We start from the raw sequence: 24,053 nt of genomic DNA, 5'->3' as shown, positions 1-24,053 counted from the left end.
GACTCGCAGTCCGGAGGATAATACGGCCGTGTGTGTGCTAGTCCGCCGTACTTTTGAAATGAACAGATTTTTCCAACACAGAGAAAAGTCTGTTCATTTTGAACGCTGCTTCAGTTAACCGGGACTAGCGAAGAAAGCGTCGCTGGCCCCGTCACCTGGTAAGGAGTTAAAGGGGAAGCCGTACGCCGCAAAAACGGCGTGGGGGTCCCCCTTTAGGTCCATATCAGACCCTTATGCGAGCACGCTACCCGGCCGGCCAGGAAAGGGGGTGGGGACGAGCGAGCGCCCCCCCCCCCCCTCCTGATCCGTACCAGGCCGCGTGCCCTCAACATGGGGGAATGCTTTGGGGAAGGGGGGGCCCTGCGGCCCCCACCCCAAAGCACCTTGTCCCCATGTTGGTGAGAACAAGGGCCTCTTCCCGACAACCCTGGCTATTGGTTGTTGGGGTCTGTGGGCGGGGAGCTTATCGGAATCCGGGAGCCCCCTTTAATAAGGGGGCCCCCGGATACCGGCCCCCCACCCTATGTGAATAAGTATGGGGTACAATGTACCCCTACCCATTAACCTATGAAAAAAATGTAAATCGCAACACACAAGGGTTAAAAATAGTTTATTGCACAGCTCCAGGGGTCGTCTTCCGTCTTGGGGGGGTCTTCTCGCCGGACTCCTCCGCTATCTTCTGCTAGCTCTCTTACTAGCCGAGGAGCCCGGCTTTCTTCTTCATCGCCGACTTCTTCTTCCGACTTCGGGGGTCTTGTCCCCCTCTTCGGTTCTTCTTGCCGGGTCTCCGCGCCTTCTTCTAGCTCTTTCACAAGCGGTGGCCCGGTCTTCTATCGTCAATGTCGCCGCTGTCTTCGTCGTAGCCGCCTTCTGTTCTCTTCTTGAGCTGTTGCCTCGTCGCTGTCTCTGGCCACAATGACAGGCGTGCGGCGACTTATATAGGGACATCGCTGGATGATGTCCCCGCCCATTATTTATGACGTCACAGTCCCAGAGGATGCTGGGACTGTGACATCATAATGGGCGGGGACATCATCCGGCGATGTCCCTATATAAGTCGCTGCACGCCACGTGCCTGTCATTGTGGCCAGAGACAGCAACGAGGCAAAAGCTCAAGAAGAGAAGAACAGAAGGCGACGAAGACAGTGGCAACATCGGCCATAGAAGACCGGGCCACCGCTTGTAAAAGAGATAGAAGAAGGCGCAGAGGCCCGGCAAGAAGAACCGAAGAGGGGCACAAGACCCCCGAAGTCAGAAGAAGAGGGCGGCGATGAAGAAGAAAGCCGGGCTCCTCTGCTAGTAAAAGAGCTAGCAGAAGATAGCGGAGGAGTCCGGCAAGAAGACCCCCCCCAAGACTGAAGACGACCCCCGGAGCTGTGCAATAAGCTATTTTTAACCCTTGTGTGTTGTGTTTTTTTCACAGGTGAATGGGTAGGGGTACATTGTACCCCATACTCATTCACATAGGGTGGGGGGCCTGTATCCGGGGGCCCCCAGATTCCGATAAGCCCCCCGCCCACAGACTCTGACAACCAACGGCCAGGGTTGTCGGGAAGAGGCCCTTGTCCTCATCAACATGAGGACAAGGTGCTTTGGGGTGGGGGGGCTGCCATCTTGAGGGCACACAGCCTGGTACGGCTCAGGGGTCCCCACCCACTTTCCAGGCCAGTCCGGTAGCATGCTTGGAATAAGGGTCTGATATGGACCTAGAGGGGGACCCCTACGCCGTTTTTTCAGCGTAGGGCTTCCCATTTAACTCCATACCAGGTGACGGGGCCAGCGGCGCTTCCTTCGCTAGTCCTGGCTACCTGGAGCCGTGCTCAAAATGAATGGACTTTCCTCCGTGTGTGTGGGCAAGTCCGCTCATTTCAAAAGTACGGCGCCGGACCTAGTCCGCTGGAAAAGTCACACGTGTGGGCAGGTCTGCTCGTTCGGACAGTCCGGCGGACTTTACGGCGGTTTGTCCGCCAGACTAAGTCCGCCGGATAGTCTGATCGTGTGTACGCGGCATAAGACTCCTTGCCCTACAAAGTGGGCTGACAGGCTCTAGGATGTCAAGTCTGTGGCATTATTTTGCTGGGACAGAAATAAATGTATGCATGTGGAGTGGGCTGTTATGAAATATATATTTTTTGTCCTAACATACACTTTAAAGCGTTCAATCGCCGACTACAACTCACATTGCCACCCTCTAGAAGAGGGGTGGAGAAGTCATTACTCTGACTCATTCAGTTGTACGTCTAAATCTCAGCTCAAGCTTTTGCGCTCCGCAAACCTGTTTTTTTTAGAAATGCGAGTAATTAAAGCATGGATAACATGTGAACAAACCCCAGAGCTTCACCTTTTCTCTAAAAAAGAGAAATACAAAATATTTATATGCAATATTTCAAATTTACTTAACTAAAAATGTGTGTGTGTTTGTGTGTGTGTATGTGTATATATATATATATATATATATATATATATATATATATGTGTGTGTGTGTGTGTGTGTGTGTATATATATATATATATATATATATATATATATATATATATATATATATATACAGTGCCTTGCGAAAGTATTCTGCCCCCTTGAACTTTTCAACCTTTTGCCACATTTCAGGCTTCAAACATAAAGATATACAATTTGAATTTTTTGTGAAGAATCACCAACAAGTGGGACACAATTGTGAAGTGGAACGAAATCTATTGGATATTTTAAACTTTTTTAGCAAATAAAAAAACTGAAAAGTGGTGCGTGCAAAATTATTCGGCCCCTTTACTTTCAGTGCAGCAAACTCACTCCAGAAGTTCAGCGAGGATCTCTGAATGATCCAATGTTGTCCTAAATGACTGATGGTGATAAATAGAATCCACCTGTGTGTAATCAAGTCTCTGTATAAATGCACCTGCTCTGTGATAGTCTCAGGGTTCTGTTGAAAGCGCAGAGAGCATCATGAAGACCAAGGAACACACCAGGCAGGTCCGTAATATTGTTGTGGAGAAGTTTAAAGCCGGATTTGGATACAAAAAGATTTCCCAAGCTTTAAACATCCCAAGGAGCACTGTGCAAGCGATCAAATTGAAATGGAAGGAGTATCAGACCATCGCAAAAATACACAAGACCTGGCCGTCCCTCTAAACTTTCAGTTCAGACAAGGAGAAGACTGATCAGAGATGCAGCCAAGAGGCCCATGATCACTCTGGATGAACTGCAGAGAACTACAGCTGAGGTGGGAGAGTCTGTCCATAGGACAACAATCAGTCGTACACTGCACAAATCTGGCCTTTATGGAAGAGTGGCAAGAAGAAAGCCGTTTCTCAAAGAGATCCATAAAAAGTCTTGTCTAAAATTTGCCACAAGCCACCTGGGAGACACACCAAACATGTAGAAGAAGGTGCTCTGGTCAGTTGAAACCAAAATCGAACTTTTTGCCCACAATGCAAAACGATATGTTTGGCGTAAAAGCAACACAGCTCATCACCCTCAACACACCATCCCCACTGTCAAACATGGTGGTGGCAGCATCATGGTTTGGGCCTGCTTTTCTTCAGCAGGGACAGGGAAGATGGTTAAAATTGAGGGGAAGATGGATGCAGCCAAATACAGGACCATTCTGGATGAAAACCTGTTGGAGTCTGCAAAAGACCTGAAACTGGGACGGAGATTTATCTTCCAACAAGACAATGATCCCAAACATACAGCAAAATCCACAAAGGAATGGTTCACAAATAAAGGTATCCAGGTGTTAGAATGGCCAAGTCAAAGTCCAGACCTGAATCCAATCGAGAATCTGTGGAAAGAGCTGAAAACTGCTGTTAACAAACGCTCTCCATCCAGCCTCACTGAGCTCGAGCTGTTTTGCAAGGAAGAATGGGCAAGAATTTCAGTCTCTCGATGTGCAAAACTGATAGACATACCCCAAGCGACTTGCAGCTGTAATCGCAGCAAAAGGTGGCTCTACAAAGTATTAATTTTGCATGCCCCACTTTTCATTTTTTTATTAGTTAAAAAAGTTTCAAAAATCCAATAGATTTCGTTCCACTTCACAATTGTGTCCCACTTGTTGGTGATTCTTCACAAAAAAAATTTTTTTTATATCTTTATGTTTGAAGCCTGAAATGTGGCAAAAGGTTGAAAAGTTCAAGGGGGCCGAATACTTTCGCAAGGCACTGTATGTATATGTGTGTGTGTGTGTGTGTATATATGTGTGTATATATATATATATATATATATATATATATATATGTGTGTGTGTGTGTATATATATATATATATATATATATATATATATATATATTATATAGTGTGGCAGGGAGCTGGTTATATTACCTGCAGTATCAGAAGACACTCTGAAACATTGTTACAGTGAGACTGTCTCCCTCTAGTGCCAGCTAAGACTCTGTGCCATCACATCCTGCCAGCAGAGTGTTTACCACCAGGGAGCAAAGCATACAGGGAATTGTCCTAGGACTCAAGTTTCACATTCAGATTGAACTGTATAGAACTACAAGAGACAGCATGCTCTGCGGGAAAAGAATCCAAAGACGCCATCTTGCTGATCGGGGGATTTCAGACTACTAGAGGCAGGACAAGAGATTGGACCTTGGGGAGAGGGTCTGCCTCCCAGGTCAGTCCACCATGTGATTGCAGGCATCCACAGCCAGTCGGGACATCCAGCCTGTGGGAGGGGCATCCCAGGTGCATATCCAGACGCACCTGCAATGACGGTGTGAAGCATCCAGTGTGAGGTGACCAGTCAGGTCACTAGAAGAGCCTGCCTGTTCCAGGACGTTTCTTTGGGCCTTGACCGCCCATGCTGAGCCATCCATACTCAGCATACTCATCCATCCATCCATCCATGCTCACGCATCCATACTCGGCTTACTCATCCATCCATGCTCACCCATCCATACTCAGCCATCCATCCTCCTCTATACTCAGCATACTCATGCATCCATCAATGCTCAGCCATCCATCCTCAGCCATCCTATCCACCCCATCCATAATTAGCCGCACTCGGCCGTACCCAGCCGTACCCAGCCGTACTCGGCCGTACTCGGCCGTACCCAGCCGTACTCGGCCATACCCAGCCGTACTCGGCCATACTCAGCCGTACCCAGCCATCCCATCTGTACCCATCCATACTCAGTCATGCTCAGCCATCCCCATCCACAGCTCATCCATGCCACATCAGTTATCCATGCCACTACAGCGCCTCACAAAAGTGTAATAGTTAGTCCAATTCGATTTGAAACGTGTGTCTCTAGAACACCTGATGGTGCTCCCTGTATGTTGGGCCTCTGTATGTGGGCACGCTGTGTAAAAGTCTCACACATGTGGTATCTCTGTACTCAGGAGGAGTAGGAGAATCTATTTTGGGGTGTCTTTTTTGGTAAGTACATGCTATGTGTTAGAAATATTGTGTAAATGGACAACGTCGTGTAAAAAAAAATGCATTTTAATTTTCTTTACACGTTTTCAAAAAACTTTTTGGAAAAAATTTCATGTTCAAAAGACTCGATATGCCTCATGGATTATGCATTGAGTTGTTTTCTTTCCAAAATGGGGTAATTTTGGGGGCATTTCCATTGTCCTGGTGCTCCAGGGCCTTCAAAATTGTAAGAGTTAGTCAAGAAGTTATATGTGCAATTTATGCTCCAAGAACGCCTGATGGCGCTCCCTGCATGTTGGGCCTCTGTATGTGGCCACTCTGTGTTAAAGTCTCACACATGTGGTATCGCCATACTCAGTAGTAGCAAAATGTGTTTTGGGGTGTAATTTGTGCTATGCATATGCTGTGTGTGAGAAATACCAAAAAATAAAGCTGCGCTAAAACTTATAAAGTGGCAAAATGATATTGTGACATATTAAATTCTAATATCAAATACTAAACAGTGTATATAACCATAAAAATGTGCAAAAAAATACTCAAAAATTAAAACACATAAAAAGTCCAAAGAGGAAGAGAAACGCAAAGAAATAAATTCAGTCCATTGAAGTGACTCTTTACAACACCCTTCAGATGTATAGCAGGTGCGCCCAGAGAGAGAGGTTCATCCACCACCAAATTCAGTAAGGCTTACCAGCTGACGAGATCTCTTTTTAGGGAGATCATACAAGCTTGAAAACAAAACGATCGATCCTGGTCACTCCAATAGGTTCTGCTGGCGTCTCCAACTCCTATATCTCCTTCCTTTATTGTTCTGTACCTTCAGATCCCAGGAGAGGCTTGAATCTGGGTGGGTAGGTTCGGTAGGGGGGTGTAGTCTAATCCACGAGCATGGTGGCCTGGAGTCCGACCAAAAAAAAAAAAAAAAAAGAAATAACCTGCTAATATAACAATTTTGTGAAAAAAGAAAAGAAAATCTTAATTTTGAAAAGAATTGTGGGAAAAAAGTACAACTTCAAAAAACTCACCATGCCTCTTACTAAATACCTTGGAATGACTACTTTCCAAAAAGGGGTCATTTGGGGGATATTTTTACTTTCTTGGCTTGTTAGGGTCTCAAGAAATGATAGGCCAGGCCGTCAGTACTTCAGGTGTGATCAATTTTCAGAGATTGGCACCATAGCTTGTGGTCTCTATGACTTTCACAAAGACCAAATAATTTGGGTTATTTTTACTAAAGATATGTAGTGGTATACATTTTGGCCAAAATATATGAAGAAAAATTACTCTCTTGCAAAATTTTATAACAAACAAAGAAAAATGCATGTTTTTTACAGAATTTTCGGTCTTTTTTCTTTTATAGCGCAAAAAATAAAAAACCCAGCGATGATTACATACCACCAAAATAAAGCTCTATTTGTGTGAAAAGGACAAAAATGTCATATAGGTACAGTGTTGCATGACTGAGTAATTGTCATTCAAAATGTGAGAGCACAACAGCTGAAAATTGGTCTGGTTAGGAAGGGGGGTTTAAGTGCCCAGTGGTTAAAGAGGGTCATTCTTCTGCTCTTCTCCTGGCTGGACTCATAGAGCCACATTTGAGTAGAGATAACCAATCCAATATATAGTGTCATATTATGATTTTTTTTTTTTTTTTTTTGCGATTTTAAGTGTGTCTCTGCTCTTGGGGTTATTCTCAGGTTTGAAATCCCCTGAAAGCATCCAGAAATAGTATTGAGCTGTCTTGTTCGTAATCTCCGTTATTGCTCTCCAGTTGATTACGTAAATATATATATATATATATATATACTGTTACTTTCCCACAGAAATATTGCAATAAAGACAATGTTTTATCATAACGTGTGTGTTTCTCATTGGTCCTTACACTTAAACTATTGCAAAGTGTGCCAGAGGAGGCTGAGACTGTTATTGGGGTTGAGAGGCAGAGTACGCAACAATCATACCCCAGCGGTTCCTGCTGGGGTAGCGCTACATGTGTTTAAACAAAGTGTGAGGCATTGGCTTGCAGAATTGCAGATGGTGCAACCAGTATGTGTCACCTAGGTTTCTCACCTACATATGGAGAGGGGCTCCAGCACTTGTGATCGATATGGAAAAAACAAACCTTTTGTTTTCTCAGAAAAATAATAAGTTATGTTCTGGGTCTTGAAACCCAGAGGCTTTGAAGCACTCTGGGTGGGAAATGCCTCTATTTCTAGGTTAACGTGCTACCTAGTACCCAGAGCTCATTGTTAGTTTTTGCTGTGCACCAGCCTTTATATATGTGAGCTGATGGATGCTCAGGGCTCTCTTGCTCACTCTGCTGGTGTGAAGGCTGACTGCTGACAGAACAAAAAAGATGACAGAGAAAAAGGTACACATTTTAGGGGACCCATTCGAGGGAAACATGATAGTCGGGAACTAACCTGAGTTTACTTAGCAGCTCAAACATGCAGGTGTTTTTGTTTTATGCTATGGATTTGTTGTTCAAAGCTCTCCTACATTAAAACACAGTTTATTTGTTGCTTTGCTGAATAAAATTGCAGGACAAACCTTCTTGGACTTCTTGCCAAAACCCGTTGAGCCTGTCCCTCTTACAATATGTATAAAGTTAAATTGGGGTTTCTGCAAATGTCAAAGTTACAGTGCCTCAGTACTCTACATGCATGGATGGGAGAACAACACAGTGTCCAAACTAATGCAAAGTGTGGGGCTGTGGTGTGTTTTTGTGAGTAGAGAAAACTGTTACAGTAATTTTAAATGGGTATCTGGAGCTTGAAGGGTTCAAAGTGTCTTGAGTGGGGAACCCTATTTTCCATCCGTCTGGATGGGATCGGATGAAAATGGACAGGCGGTCCGTTTTCATCCAATCTCCCATAGAGAAGAGCGGGACTCTGACCGGTCTCTCTCCGCACAGTGAGTGGAGACTGACCTGTCATCTGCCTGCTCATTGGATCGATCCACCGCTGAGCAAGCGGAATCTGTATAACAGATAAGCCCATATGAAAATGACCCAAGCTCTCCCTTGCCTCTGAATCACAATCTATATTAGGATAGTGCTCCAGAAGCTACTGAAAGGTGGTGAGGAAATGATGCAACTTCTCATTGCCACTACACATTTTTGCTGCCCTCCAACCGCTGGTTTGAACGAGGCTTAAGAGAGATTATACACTCGAGAGACTGCACTACATGTTGGAGAGATTCCTGAACTGCAGGACTGAGAAAGTTAGGATGGCTGAGCGAGAGTTCAGGTGACAGAAAGAGTCCATAAGTCCCGGGATTCTCGGCTGAAAGCCTGGCAGACGCCGTACCCTGCCGGAAATAAATCTCCCGCTCGAATGTGCGGGAGTGATGATATCGCTGCGGATAAACTTATTTGGTTCAGATGGTTTCAAGCATGTGTGGCAGCAACCAGGTGAGAAGTACAAAAACAAGTGTGTCTTGCCTACAGTAAAGCAAGGAGGGCCACAGGGCGTATTCCAACATAACGATCCCAAACAAACCTTCAAGATGACCACTGCCTTGCTAAAGAAGCTGAGAGTAAAGGTGGTCTCCAGATCTAAACCCTATTGAGCATCTGTGGGCATCTTCAAATTGAAGGTGAAGGAGTGCAAGGTCTCTAACATCAACCAGCTCCATGATGTCGTCATGGAGGAGTGGAAGAGGACTCCAGTGGCAACCTGTGAAGCTCTGGTGAACTCCATGCCCAAGAGGGTTAAGTCAGTGCTGGAAAATAATGATGGCCACACAGAATATTCACACTTTGGGCCTAATTTGTACATTTTCACTTAGGGGTGTACTCACTTTTGTTGCCAGCGGTTTAGACATTAATGGCTGTGTGTTGAGTTATTTTGAGGGGACAGCAAATTTACAGTTAGGTCCGATCGGATTATATTGTCTGAAAATCCGATCGTGTGTGGACTCTATCGGACTTTTTCAGTCGGAAATCCTGATGGAAAAAATTTGAGAGCAGGATCTCAAATTTTCCGACAAAAAAATCAGATCAGACGTCTTCCGATCGTTTCTAGAGAATTCTGATCGGACAAAGTGCCACGCATGCTCAGATCAAATTGCGAGACCAAAGCTATTGGCTATTAGCCTCAACGTAGTCCCGCCAGAACGAACAAACGTACGTCCTCACGTACCGAACGATCGGATTTTCCGACAACTTTGTCCGACCGTGTGTATGCAACCCCAGTTTGGGAAAAAATCCGTCTGAAAAAAATCAGATGGATTTTGTGGTCGGAATTTCCGACTGTGTGTATGGGGGCTTATACAAGCTGTACACCCTCCCTACTTTACATTATATATATATATATATATATATATATATATATATATATATATATTACACAGATACTCATAATAGGCAAAGGTTAGAAGTTTTCAAAAAATATCTTTATTTTAATCTATGGAATTCAGCTTTAAGCCACTAGTGTTTAATAAAATGGGATATAGTGTGTTCTTTTCCAGTAAGCCTAATAAGCCAACTAGAGGCTCAAACATCAAATAACAGAATGGAAAATGGATGTGTATAAAGGAGAAAAGCTGCTTTATTCTGTGCAGAATGAGATGTAACCAACCAGCCGATAATTAGGTGGAGTAGGAGATATAGCTGGGTCTCCTGGCTTGATGGACTCGGGAGCACTTGTGTCCTCCCTCTGCATCTCCTGTTGTAATGCCTATGTGCTGCCGATTAACGCCAGGGCAGTCTTTTGCTGCCACAGGACACACTGCAAACTGACCTTGCTTTATTTGCTTAATTGGATAATGGAATGCTTTCGTTTTGAATTTTGCCAATTGATATGTTTATTAATTTATTCAACGCAACCCAATATTTTATGTTTTATCAAAGAATGTGCTATTATATTGTGTTTGTGTGCACTAAAATTTATTTTATTGTAGCCTAAAAACTAGCGCTTGGTAAACAGCTGCGCAATTGCAACTGCTGCTATTTTATTCTACAGATCCTCAGCTTTCAGAAAATATATAATTTATTTTTTTTGTTTTTTTTTGTTTTTTAGTAATTTGCTAGTAAAAAATGCTGATTTTAACATGTGAGCAAAGGGTTAACTTGGGGACAGTGTTCAGTAAAGCAGATCTCCAATCGTTTCTCTGTTTATTAAAAGTCAGCATCTACAAAAAGTGTACTTTTAATAAACACACACTTATCTGTCGCCCAAACCATCGATTCTCTCCCTTTCCTTTCCTTGGCCCTGGCATTTCAACTGTGGGCACCTGGCTTTGTCAGCTTGCGGCTTCACAGTACTTCTAGGCGATCCGAGCGGAAGTGGGAGTGGGTACCTGTCAAAACTAGGTACCTGATTCCCCCTCCCAAACAAAATTACATGCCAAATGTGGCAGGGGAGGGGGAAGGAGTACTTAAAGCAGAACCCCTTTTGGGTGGAGCTGCGCTTTAAGCCGATAGGTTCAAGTATTGTTTGGTTTAATTGAACACAAATTGTGAGGTACGTTATAGAAACATTTTATTCATTAGGCTACTATTACAATTCCAGAGCAATGAACAGTGCAATAATAAAACATATTAAAGTAAAAGGGTCATGTAAGCTTAATTAATAAAACATGTAAGAGTTTTTTGTTTTTTTGTTTTTTTTATGTAACAGAACTTATAGCCAACAGTTCCTTTTGTGAAAATTGCAAGTCACAAATAGTCAGAAGTGACTGCAGGTACAAGCTTTATGGGCGACACTACTAATTACATTGTTGACCTGGAACAAGAGCATACATAAAGAACCCACGTTTGTCATACTTCACTGGCTGTATGCTTGTTCCCAGTCAGTGCATGCTTGTAAGTGAGCCTACAGTATACTTTTTAACCAAGCCAGTTTTTTTTTCTTCCTGTACAGGAAACGGACCCCGATTTTGACCACTGTGCCGTCTGCATCGAGAGTTACAAGCAAAATGATATTGTTCGTGTGTTGCCATGCAAGTAAGTACCTTTTATAATTCCCTGCAGTACTGTTAATGGAGGTGAAGCTCAATGAGTCCGTAACATACAGGATAGGATTATATCAATGAGTGATTGACATTGTTTTGCTATGGTACTGTGTTATGCGGGATATGGAAGAGCTCAATTGCCTTAGTACTGAATTCAGCTGTATTTGTAGTAAGTACTGCAGTACATTGCAACGTGCATACAATAATATAGAGCTTCTGAGGAAAGAATTATGAATTATCCCCCCACCAGGTTTATAATATTTGCAGTTTTTTGCTGGGAACTCTCATGATCTCCTCTCATTGTGCTTCCATTGCTGTTGTCTGTCAGACTGAATTTGCTGATTGTGAGTTGTCCTATACAAGGGAGCAATTGAAACCATTGGCCCGGGGTTGGGGAAACGCAATCAGTGATCTCTTTCATGGTAGTGATTGTTTTATCTGGGCTAAAAAAAAGTGGCCCATCCAAGATGTGCCATGGTTCCACATTGTTTGATGAGAACGGTGAAGAGTTCCATAAAAAACATCTTTCAGCATCAGTTTCCTTTGCTGCTTTTTGCATTTGCTCACATGACATCCTTGAATTGCAAAACAAGTTAGTACTGGACATAGGTAGCTATATGATTCCAAGATTGTGTCACAGACTGCTGTTCCTGCCCTGGTCAATGTCTTAAGCAGTGTATATACACATTATTATTTTTTTCCCATTCAACCAGTGGGTTGAATGAAAAAAAAACTCACAGATTCACAAGCAAATTGAATGAAAAAATCTCCCCCTGCTGAGCTATTGTATTCTGACAGGAGGGACTACACCTCCCACCCCACCATCCAAATACACATATCAGCACCGCAGCCATTGCCACAACTTTAAAACACAGAATACTTTTGTCAGTAAGATCCTTCAGTATGGCTGTATGCAGTTACATTGTTCCTAGTTATCCCTGAGGACTGCAGACTCTTTGCTATTGAGAAAATGAGGGTAGATGTTCTGTAGTCCTAGGGTGACCACACTAGTTAGTTTGGTGCATGAGCATTGCCATCTTAGGACTGGAAGAGTGGTACTGGCAGGATCACCAGGTGGATATAATGGAAAAAGAGCCTGAAAAAATAAAATGAATGCAACACCAGATCTAATAACTAGTAAGCTGCAATATTTCATACTCTTCTTGGGTTTAGATATGCTTTATATTAGTATAGAAAAGAGATCTTATTTAAACACTTCCCCTCTCACACCTATGAAGCAGAGCAATTATTAAATTTCTGCCATCGACCTGTGTGTTCAGCAATCAATGTTAAGGGTTTGAATAGCCCTTTTAAGCGTAAGCTCATGTGGGAAGAGGCTCAAAGATTAAAAGGCGATGTCCTCTGTATTCAAGAAACTAATTTTTCAGCAACCAAACCTCCTAAGTGTTCTCACAAACTATATCCACATATTTTTTTTGCCAATGCGAGCACTAAGCACAACTGAGTCCTTATTGCAATTAAGAACACTATTGCATTTACCTTACATGAGGTTGTCACAGATCCCAATGGATGGTACATTATCTTAATATGCACAACGAATAACGTAATGTACACTGTTGTATCTGTATATGCCCCTAATCATCGGCAACTATTGTTTTTGAAAAACCTCCTTAAAGTCAAATCTTTATGAAGGGAAACTTCCTCCTGCTTGGAGACTTTAACTTAGTGAGTGATGCATCCGTAGATTGTTCCTCTTCTACATCTAGCCATAAATTAACTTTAAGAAACCTGTTACTTAATAAATCTATTTTTGATGTCTGGAGGTGCCACCACCCAGATGGAAAGGACTTTAAAAATGTTTTAGCCCCACATAGATCTTACTCTAGAATAGATCTCATATTTGCTGATCTCTCTTTACTTTATAAAAGTTAGTGAGGTGACCATTGGCAACATTACATGGTCGGACCATGCCCCTATAACAGTTGCACTTTCTGAACAACACAATGAAACACCCACATTGCTCTGGAGCAACAACACTCGTATTTTTGGTCGAACCTCTCATCAAGAGAAGGTTACCAAGCAGCCAGAGGAATTTTTCAATTTCAATAACACAGATGAATCTCCAGCATCTACTATCTGGTGTGCCCATAAGGCTTATGTTAGAGGTATACTATTGCAAATTGCTTCCAGGGATAAGAAACAGAGGGTACAAGCGACTAACTCCCTTCTTTCCAAAATGAAACACTTGGAGACCCAAAATAAATGATCAATAACCCATGCCCTTTTAGAGGAATTAAAGAAATTCAGATTAGAACTTAAACAACTTTTGGTATATGACCATGAAAAATGTCTCAAACACTTAGACTTCCTTTTGGAGACATCCTAATGCCACACTTACTAGGAGTTGTTAACAAAGCGGCATCCTGTTTTTTTTTTTTTTTTTTTTTACCTGCTGAAATGATTAGAGCCCTAATTGTTATGCTGCTCAAACCAGGGAAAGATCTTGACACCCCACAGAATTTTTTGACCAATATCCCTCCTAAATATGGATCTTAAGGTATGGGCAAAACTAATTGCAAATAGAATAGCGGAAGTAACACCAACTTTAATTGCCCTGCCCCTGACCAAATGGGATTTGTTAAAGAGGAAGTAAACGCTGATGAGTTTACTTTCTCTTTCATTCCCTGCAAAGGCAAAGCATAATGGACTACTATGCATCGCATAGTAGTCCATTATGTGTCACTTACCTGACACAGGAGCCAGCGAAGTCACCGCTGTCCCCTGTAGTCCGGCGCATCCATCTTCTCGGTGGGGTCTCGCTGCTTCGCAGCTGTCATTCGGCGAAGCCGTGATGACGTCACTCCCGCGCATGCGCACGGGAGCCGACGCGTGGCACGGGAGCCCGCGCTCAGTGCGCCTGCGCGCCGCTGTCTACAGCGCATGCGCCATAGACAGCAGTGCCTGTCTTTAGGCAAATATCTCCAAAACCGTGTAGGTTTAGGAGATATTTCTTGGACCTACAGGTAAGCCTTAATCTAGGCTTACCTGTAGGTCAAAGTGTGTTGTAAGGGTTTACAACCACTTTAAAGGTCGACAGGCACCTGATGGTACCTGTAGAGTTTAAATCCGCTCCGCTTACCTGAAAGCCAAAATATGCCAGTAGCCTTTCTAGCCTTAGAGGCTGAAAAGACTTTCGATAGGGTCCATTGGGGGTACCTAAAGGTGACATTTACCAAATTTGGAAATAATGTTTTTATTCATTCTGCTATTCTGGTGCTTTATACGAACCCACCAGCACAAGTTTTTGCATCATCGGTACTCTGACACCTTCAACTTTACAAATGGCACTGGTGATGGAACCATTGGCCGAATCCAGAGCCTCTAAATCCATAATGGGCATCTCAGTAGTGGGAAAATCCCATAAGATCTGCCTTTTTGCCGATGTTATATTGACACTTTCTCAACTAGAATCTTCTCTGCCTGGGGTATGCACGATGAGGCCTTTGGAGCAATATCCTACTACAAAATAAATGTTTCCAAATGCCCAGCTCTTACCATTAACCTTAACAGAAAAGATCGTTCTAGATTACAACCATTATTTCCTTGTAATTGGGAGTTGGATACAATCCAATACCTGGGGATTAATTTAACTGCTAAATCCAAGCTCCTCCTTGAAGCGAATTATAAAACGTTATTACACTCTGTGCAAGTTGAACTTTCTCAATTGAGTAAATGTGAAATTTCCTGGTTGTTGGGGCGCATTGCAACCTTAAAAATGGTAATCTTACCAAAAATCCTGTATATATTTAGAACAGTGCCTATACCAATCCCAGCTTGTTTCTTTAATATACTTAATGCCTCCCTTAATGCCTCCCTTCGATCATTTATTTGAAAAGGTACTAAAGCACGAGTCGCCTTTTCAACTCTGGTTAGATATAAATCTAAGGGTGGCATTGGAGTCCCCATATTTAGAGGTTACCATAGAGCAACCCTATTAGACCAAACTAAAGCATGGTTTGATCAAGCCAAAACAAAACAATGGATCTTCATTGAACAGGCTATGATACAAAATAGGAACCTCAAAGCACTCTTAATAGCATCAGCCACTAAACAATTAATTCACCTACAGGATCACCCCTCTATATCTGCATCCTTAGCAGCTTGGAAGGACCTCTTGGATATGAATAAATAACACATTCAAATACCAATAAGAGATATCCCACTACAGACTTTTGAATTCCTTATTCCAGGTTTATCAGTGAAAACATGGGTGTACCAAGGATATAGCACTTGGGTAGAGATCCCTGAAGATCATAAATGTAGAGATGTGTTTAAAATTTCTCAGGTTGAACATCTACAGGGCATTAGCTTTTGATAACATATCCATAGATAAACAATTATGGGAAATTTATAATAAAGATCTAACGCATAAAGGGGGCATATCACGCCTCTACTCTATACGTCAACAGGAATTTCCAATAAAACAAACATCCGCTATATTGAAATGGGAGAGAGATTTAGGACAATCATATACAGAACAAAAGTGGATTTAGGCTGTTAAATGTAGTCTGGGGGCCTCACACCATGTCTTGCATTGGGAAAATGTATTTCAAATCTTTTATAGATGGTACCTGACCCTGGTTCAATTATCCAAAATGTACAAAAATTCCTCACCAGACTGCTGGCATAAATGCAGGCAATCAGGTAATTTAATGCATATATTATGGCACTATAAATCGGTCACTAGCTTTTGGAAATCGATATTCAAACTAATTTCAACGATCTCTGGAATTATAACCCAACCCTCTCCGGAGCTAGCTTTATTGGGACTCTCCATAGACAATTTTCCATCTAATATGAGAATAGTGGTTCTACATATATTGATAGCGGTTAGACTAAGTATAATGTGTCATTAGAAAAAAGATATAGCACCCATGCTTAAAGAGGTTATATCCAGAGTAAAACTTCAATGTTCTTATGAATACTCCTTTGCTATCTCTCATGGCAATATAGAGAGGTTTTATCACTCTTGGGAAATATGATTAAATGTTTATAAACTAAACAATATCTCCTGATACTTTTGAAATATACTGTATCTAATAGGACTGAAAACATGGTGAGCTTTTATATGACTGGTGGAGACTTTATAATGATGTTTTTGTTTATATTGTTGTTTTTGTTTATACTGTTGTTATCATTGGGTATCTGTTATGTTATTTTATTAACCCCTACGAGGTATTCTTGGGCCTAGATCTACTTCATATTCTATAGGATTTAGACCTGGGCACAAGGGAGGGGAAATTCTTTATGCTAGAACTAATGCAAAACTGTTTTGAGACCATGTGATGCATTGTATTATACTGGATATGTGAGTGTAGTAGGAAATGTATCACCTCTTCATATATGATAGTAAGGTGCCCAATACCAACCTGCTACTTTGGACCCATGGATACCGTGTACATTTTAAGTCTATACAATATTGCATGTGTTGAAACTCAATAAAAATCCTAGTTAAAAATTTTTTTTTAAAAATTAAAATGGGCAGGCGCACACACATGAAATTGACTCTCACAGTGACACTGACTGCAGTGTACAGCAGGTCATATGATGATGACACCTCACTGACATGACACGTCCCCTCCTGAGTCAGTCTTACTCCACGCCAGGTGGTCTCTTCAGTCCACTCCAGTCCAAACAGCACTGAATTTCCCGCTCCCGGGTTGCCTTGCTCCGACCCTCAGACCAGCACATGAGGCTCCGCTTGGCTCCCTTGCACCTTGACATCACACGACACGCTCAGGCACCTCTCCCTTTGGCGCTGCAGCCCAAACACACTGTAGCAGGCACTTGGATGGTCTCAGTCAGCTCTGGACCGGATCTGCATATGCCCAGTTCCTAGCCGAGCACCCCAGCCATATTTTTAACTGACGACCTTTTCCTGTAAGGGGCCGGAAAAAAGTGTCGGTATTTTACTGGCTGCCAGTAAAAATACAGATGGTTGGCAACACTGTGCCGTTGATGGATGCTGTGAAGGAGCCTGATGTCCTCCCTACTGTATTAACTGCTGATATTAGGATGCCAGTAGCTGAAAGGTTGTAGTGGAGCTCAATGATAACCTGTGGCTTTGTGTAACTAAACTTTAGTCCCCTTTCACACTGGGGCAGTTTTCACGTGCTTTAGCGCTGGAAATGGCCTCTGCTAAGAAAACCGCCTCTCATTCGTTCCAGTGTGACTTTTCACACTTGGGTGGTGCGCTTGCAGGACAGGAAAAAAAGTCCTGCAAGCAGCATCTTTGGGGCGGGTGGGAGCACTGTATACAGCGCTCCCAAAATGCCCCTGCCCATTGGTCTGACTAGGCAGCGCTTTCAAAGCATCTTAAAAGCACTTTGAAAGTGCTGCAAAACAACCCCTTTTTTGGAGTTAAAGTCCGTTAGTGGCTGAAAAGCGACGCTAAAGTGGCTGCGGCCCCAGTGGTAACGGGTACTTCGGCTTCATCCATCCACTGCTTGTATACAATTTTTTAGGAAGGAAATCGGAATGCACCCTGGTTGCAAAAAGCTGCTATAGAGGGATATGCTTTGTTCACATGTCATAGCAGAGGTTTACAATAACTTTAAAAGGAAAATGTAAGTGATCTGTGGTGTTTTCAAACATTACAAAAGAGCCAGGACTCCCACAATGAAAATGATCTCAGGGTGAGTTTGAACATGAAAACATGAGCCCTGGAGGACATTTGGCCTTAATCTTTTATTTATTAATAAGCTAAAGGAAATTGGACCTTAAAGGGGCACACTGACCACCAAAACTATGGGGGAAAACGCCATTTAGTGTACTCATCACTGATCACCAGCATTTAAAGGGGCACACACCATTGACCACCAACAAAGGGGCACGCTCACCATTGACAACTACTATAAGGAGACACTAAGACCTAACTACTGAAATCTACATGTGCATTTTTTAATCACCTACCACCATATTGTAAACAGACAACATGGAGATGGACGTCTAATTCTGGAGTGCTGTTTATAAATGACACTGCAAAAATAAGTAGTCCTGACCCTTGCAGCCTGGCAGCTGCACTGCATACGCTGTGTCCTCAACAAAACAATTTGGGGGGGCCTATAGGGCTTTAAGCAATATGATACATTACGTCTTTGCATAATATAAGCTCTCTTTTCCTTTATATGGTAAAACATAAAAAACACAATGGTTATTAAATACTACCAAAAGTTCTTTCTGTCTCACAAAATGATATAAAATTAATTTAGAGTCCATGTTTAATGAGTAATTGTCAGTCAAACTGTCACAGCTCTGAAAACAAAAAAAAAAGGTCTGGTAATAAAGGGGTATACACAGGCTAGTACTCAAGTGGTTAAAGCAGAATTATATCTGCAGTACAGCTATACTTTTACTTTTCAAATACACCCCTTGTTTGACTTTAGCACAGCTGTGGTATTTGCTAGATAAAATTAGTAGGTCACCGATTGATTTCTCTTGTTGCCTGGAATTGCTGTTTACAGAGAGCTTATCTTGAATTCTACCATGCTACAATACATGCAGACAAGGTCACAGGAATCCAAGAAATAAGGTTTATGGATTATTTTAGCAATATTCAGTGAAGCTCGGTTCAGTCTATTTCACGGCCTTGATATCACTGCATTTCTCTTCAAAGAGAATGGCTATAATATATACATGGAACAAACTGTTTACATTCTCCTATCGTTCTGATATAAATCATTATTTTAGAGATCCGTAGTAGCATATACAAACCATTATTCCTTAACTGTCTTTAACAACATATATATCTGGTGTAGCTCTGCATAGAAACCAATCAGCTTGCAGGTTTTATTGCCAAAGCTTAACTGAACAAGCTGAAGTTAGAAGCTGATTGGTTTCTTTGCAGAGTTGCACCAGATTTTGAGTGCTCCAGTTTTAGTAAATCTGCCCCATAGTCAAGTATGAAAAAGCTTGTAAAAATACATGTACACAGTTCTTCCAGCTAGTAAAAAATGAATAGTGCTCTGCTCAACTCCTATCTGAAATTATACTTATGGGGATCTCTGTAAAATAAGGCAAACATCAGCATTATCAAATCACATTATTTTGAGTTAAAGAATTGCTGTATACTTATCCTTTTAGTCTACTCTCCCTGAACTAAAGGGACCCTCCAGCCCAGTGTTGCCAACCTTCGGTATTTTTATTAGCAGCCAGTAAAAAAAAACAGGCACTTTTCCCCCACCAGTAAATGCCAGTGACAGGAAAAGGTAGCCAGTAAAAAAACATGGCTGTGACGCTCGGCTCAGATGTGAGGGTGCAAAGTTCTGTTCCGGAGCTGGCTGAGACCATCCAAGTGCTTGCTACATTGTTTGGGGGCAGGTCTGGCGGAGGTGGTGCCTGAGTGTCATGCAATGCCATGGTGTCACAGAGCCTCGTGTGTCGGTCTGTGGGACAGGGGCAAGGCAGGACTGACTGTCGGGACTGTTAGTGTTGTTTGGACTGAAGGTACCACCTGGCATTGAGAGGGACTCTCACTGTGACTCAGGAGGGGACATGTCGTGAGGTGTCGTCATTATCTGTGCTACAGGTATCTACGAATACACGGCAGTAAACGTGAGAGTCAATTTCATGTGTGTACACCTGCCCATTCTAATTTCTTGTGAGCAGTGTTAATTTCATTAACGAAAAAGTTTTTGTCAACATTTTTGGCAGAGCCATTTTTACAGTGACCAAAATGAAAAGTACACCGCATTTTTGTCCACTGACGAAAACTATGCCGAAAATCAATTCTGTGTTCGTTGACAAACTAAATGAAAATGTGAGTCAAGGATGTTTACCCTTGGAACTTCCGGTTTCCACAGAGCCTCGCCTGCTTCCGCTGGATGCCCGGCATTTGTAGGAAGGAGGCTGTCCGAGCGGATGGTTAGGCCATCAATGGCTGTTATCTGCAGCCTGAAGGGGGATGTTCTATTAGGATGGAGGTGGCTGGGCTGTGTAGTTAGCCCTCTCACACCCTGCCATTGAGGTTGATGCTGTTTTTTCCGAAAGACGGAGTGCTCTGATCATAGTGATCCTACAAGGACTGTGGGCTCTCCATTGTCTGTGGACAGATTCGCACTTCAAACTGATAGAGGCCACTTGAAGGAGACCTGTTCCTTGTCAATAGGCTTCGCAGCTTGTCCACTACAGAAGAGCAGTACTCTGTCTGATCTGTGCAGGATTAACCCTTTTTCTGCCAGGGCTGTTTTTGCACCCATGCTTAAAAAAATATTTTAGGCCTGAATATTACATAACCCCCCCCCCCCCCCCCCAAAAAAAACATTATATATTTTCTGAAAGTGGACGAATTAATGTAAATGTGCACTGCATGGTGGCATCATCATGCAAAGTTTTTTTTTTTTTTTTTTCACATTATACTTGGTTTACCATAAAGACGTTATATAACGACTAAATCTGTGTCTGTAGTGCATGTTCAATAATAACTTATTAAATGTTTCGCTCCAGGTGTAAATAATGAGTTTGGAAATTGTAGAGAAATGCTTAAATAATACATTACAATTTAACTAAACCCATTCGATTTTAGTCTACTAAAATGTACAGGAAATTTTAGTCGACTAAATACTACTAAAACTATTGCAGATGACTAAAACTAAAATGATATTTTAGTCCAGACTAAAACTAAATCAATATTTCCTGCCAAAATTAACACTGCTACTGAGTCTTGTCCCTGAGCTACTTACTTGCTATAGCAAAAATAAAATGGCAAATATGTTATTTGCCTTAATATCTACCTTAAATCACATTGCTAATTGGATATTGTACTTGTTTGTTGCCCAAATACTGAAATTAAAACTGTAATTTTGTAACCCCCAAGGATAAAGTTAGAGCAATTACAAAAATCCAAGGAAGCAGAAGGCCTCGCTCTCCCTAACCCTTGGGTTTACTATCTGGCGGCTCAGGTGCAGCATATCTCTCGGGCTATGCCAGAAGACCTGGATATGGAGGATAGAAATCTACGCTCTGAACCCATTAGGGCCCTAATGTGCTATGTCACTGGCCTCGACAACGTACCCATGGGTATGGAGGCCTTGGCATATGCAGATGCCAATAAATGTTTTCCCACATACATCCTGAGCCCTCAGAGGTTTGTTAGAGAACCTTAGTGAACAAACAGCATCATGAAGGCCAAGGAACATACCAGGCAGGTCAGGGATAACGTTGTGGAGAAGTTTAAAGCAGGGTTAGGTTATAAAATAATATTCCAAGCTTTGAACATCTCACAGAGCACAGTTCAATCCATCATCCGAAAATTGAAAGAGTATGGCACAGCTGCAAACCTACCAAGACATGGCTGTCCACCTGAACTGACAGGCCGGGCAAGGAGAGCATTAGTCAGTAAAGCAGCCAAGAGGTCCATGGTATCTTTGGAGGAGCTGCAGAGATCCACAGCTCAGGTGGGTGAATCTGTCCACAGGGCAACTATTAGTCATGCATTAGAAAGCCATAAGAAGTCCAGTTTGCAATTTGCATGAAGCCATGTGGGGGACACAGCAAACATGTGGAAGAAGGTGCTTTAGTCAGATGAGACGTGTGTGGCGGAAAACTAACACTGCACATCAACCTGAACACACCATACCCACCGTGAAACATGTTTTGCAGATGCTTTCCTTCAGCAGGGACAGGGAAGCTAGTCAGTTGATGGGAAGATAAATGGAGCCAAATACAGGATAATCTTAGAAGAAAACCTGTTAGAGTCTGCAGAAGACTTGAGACTGGGGTGGAGGTTCACCTTCCAGCAGGACAATGACCCTAAAAATACAGCTACAATGGAACGGTTTAAATCAAAACACATACAGCATGTCACAATATTCAGTACACCCCTGACATGTTTGTAAATATATTGTTATATCACAACACTGAAGAAATTACACTTTGCTACAATGTCAAGTAGTGAGTGTACAGCTTGTATAACAGTGTAAGTGCTGTCCCCTCAAAATAACTCAACCCACGGCCATAATGTCTGGGGAAAAAAAAAAGGTCCAAATTGGGCCCAGAGTGTCAATATTTTGTGTGGCCACCATTATTTTCCAGCACTGCCTTAACCCTCTTGAGCATGGTGTTCACCAGAGCTTCACAGGTTGCCATTGGAGTCCTCTTCCACTCCTCCATGACTACATCACAGAGCTGATGGATGATAGAGACCTTGGGCTCCTCCACCGTCCGTTTGAGGATTCCCCACAGATGCTCAATAGAGTTAAGGTCTGGAGCCTTGGCCAGTCCATCACCTTTACCCTCATGCTTCTTTAGCAAGGCAGTGGTCATCTTGAAGGTGTGTTTGAGGTCGTTATCATGTTGGAATACTGCCTTGTGGCCAAGTTTCCGAAGGGAGAAGATCATGCTCTGCTTCAGCATGTCACAGTACATGTTGGCATTCATGGATCCCTCTATGACCTGTAGCTCCCCAGTTCCGGCAGCACACGCGCAGCCCCAGAGCATGCACTCCCACCACCGTGCTTGACTGTAGGCAAGACACACTTGTCTTTGCACTCCTCACCTGGTTGCTGCCACACACACGTGACACCTTCTGAACCAAATAAGTTTATCTTGGTCTCATCAGACCACAGGACATGGTTCCAGTAATCCATTTTCATAGTCTGCTTGTCTTCAGCAAACTGTTTGCGGGCTTTCTTGTGCATCATCTTTAGAAGAGGCTTCCTTCTGGGACGACAGCCATGTAGACCAATTTGATGCAGTGTGCGGAGTATGGTCTGAGCACTGACAGGCTGACCCCCTACCCCTTCAACCTCTGCAGCAATGCTGGCAGCACTCATACGTCTATTTCCCAAAGACAACCTCTGGATTTGACACTGAACACGTGCACTCAATTTCTTTGGTCAACCATGGCGAGGCCTGTTCTGAGTGGAACCTGTCCTGTTAAACCGCCGTATGGTCTTGACCACCGTGCTGCAGCTCAATTTCAGGGCTTGGCAATCTTCTTATAGCCTAGGCCATCTTTAATGCAGAGCAACAATTCTTTTTTTCAGATCCTCAGAGCGTTCTTTGCCACGAGGTGCCATGTTGAACTTCCAGTGACCAGTATGAGAGAGTGAGAGCGATAACACCAAATTTGACACGCCTGTTCCCCATTCACACCTGACACCTTGTAACACTAACGAGTCACATGACTCTGGGGAGGGAAAATGACGAATTGAGCCCAATCTGGACATTTTCAGTTAGGGGTGTACTAATGTTTGTTAGCGTTTTAGACATTAATGGCTGTGTGTTGTTATTTTGAGGGGACAGTAAATTTACACTGTTATACAAGCTGTACACTCACTACTTTACATTGTAGCAAAGTATAATTTCTTCAGTGTTGAAAAAGATATAATAAAATATTTACCAAAATGTGAGGGGTGTACTCACGTTTGTGAGATACTGTACATGTGTTAGAATGGCCTAGTCAAAGTTCAGACCTAAACCCAATTGAGAATCTGTGGCCAGACTTGAAAATTGCTGTTCAGACGCTCTCCATCCAATCTGACAGAGCTTGAGCTATTTTGCAAAGAAGAATGGGAAAAATGTCGCTCTCTAGATGTGCAAAACTGGCAGAGACATACCCAAAAAGACTTGCAGCTGTAATTGCAGCAAAAGGTGGTTCTACAAAGTAATGCTTTAGGGGGGCTGAATACAAATGCACGTCACACTTTTCATATATTTGTAAAACATTTTGAAAAACCATTCATTTATTATTTTCTT

The 24,053-nt window shown here is 42.6% G+C and overlaps 1 protein-coding gene across 4 annotated transcripts in view; it reads left to right on the top strand.

Moving 5' to 3' along the window:
• RNF130 (ring finger protein 130) overlaps positions 1-24,053 on the top strand; it is a 552,857-nt gene that overhangs the window by 355,916 nt on the left and 172,888 nt on the right. For all 4 annotated transcript variants that reach the window (XM_077474312.1, XM_077474313.1, XM_077474314.1 and 1 more), the window contains exon 5: positions 11,246-11,328. In XM_077474312.1, coding sequence (XP_077330438.1) covers positions 11,246-11,328 — 83 coding nt within the window. The remainder of the gene's footprint in view (positions 1-11,245; positions 11,329-24,053) is intronic.

Source organism: Lithobates pipiens, unplaced genomic scaffold, assembly GCF_037356315.1.
Source record: "Lithobates pipiens isolate NorthernLeopardFrog02 unplaced genomic scaffold, aLitPip1_a1.2 Scaffold_8, whole genome shotgun sequence".
NCBI lineage: Eukaryota > Metazoa > Chordata > Amphibia > Anura > Ranidae > Lithobates > Lithobates pipiens.
The sequence above is the reverse complement of the archived record's forward strand: the minus strand, read 5'-3'. Positions and strand labels throughout refer to the sequence as shown.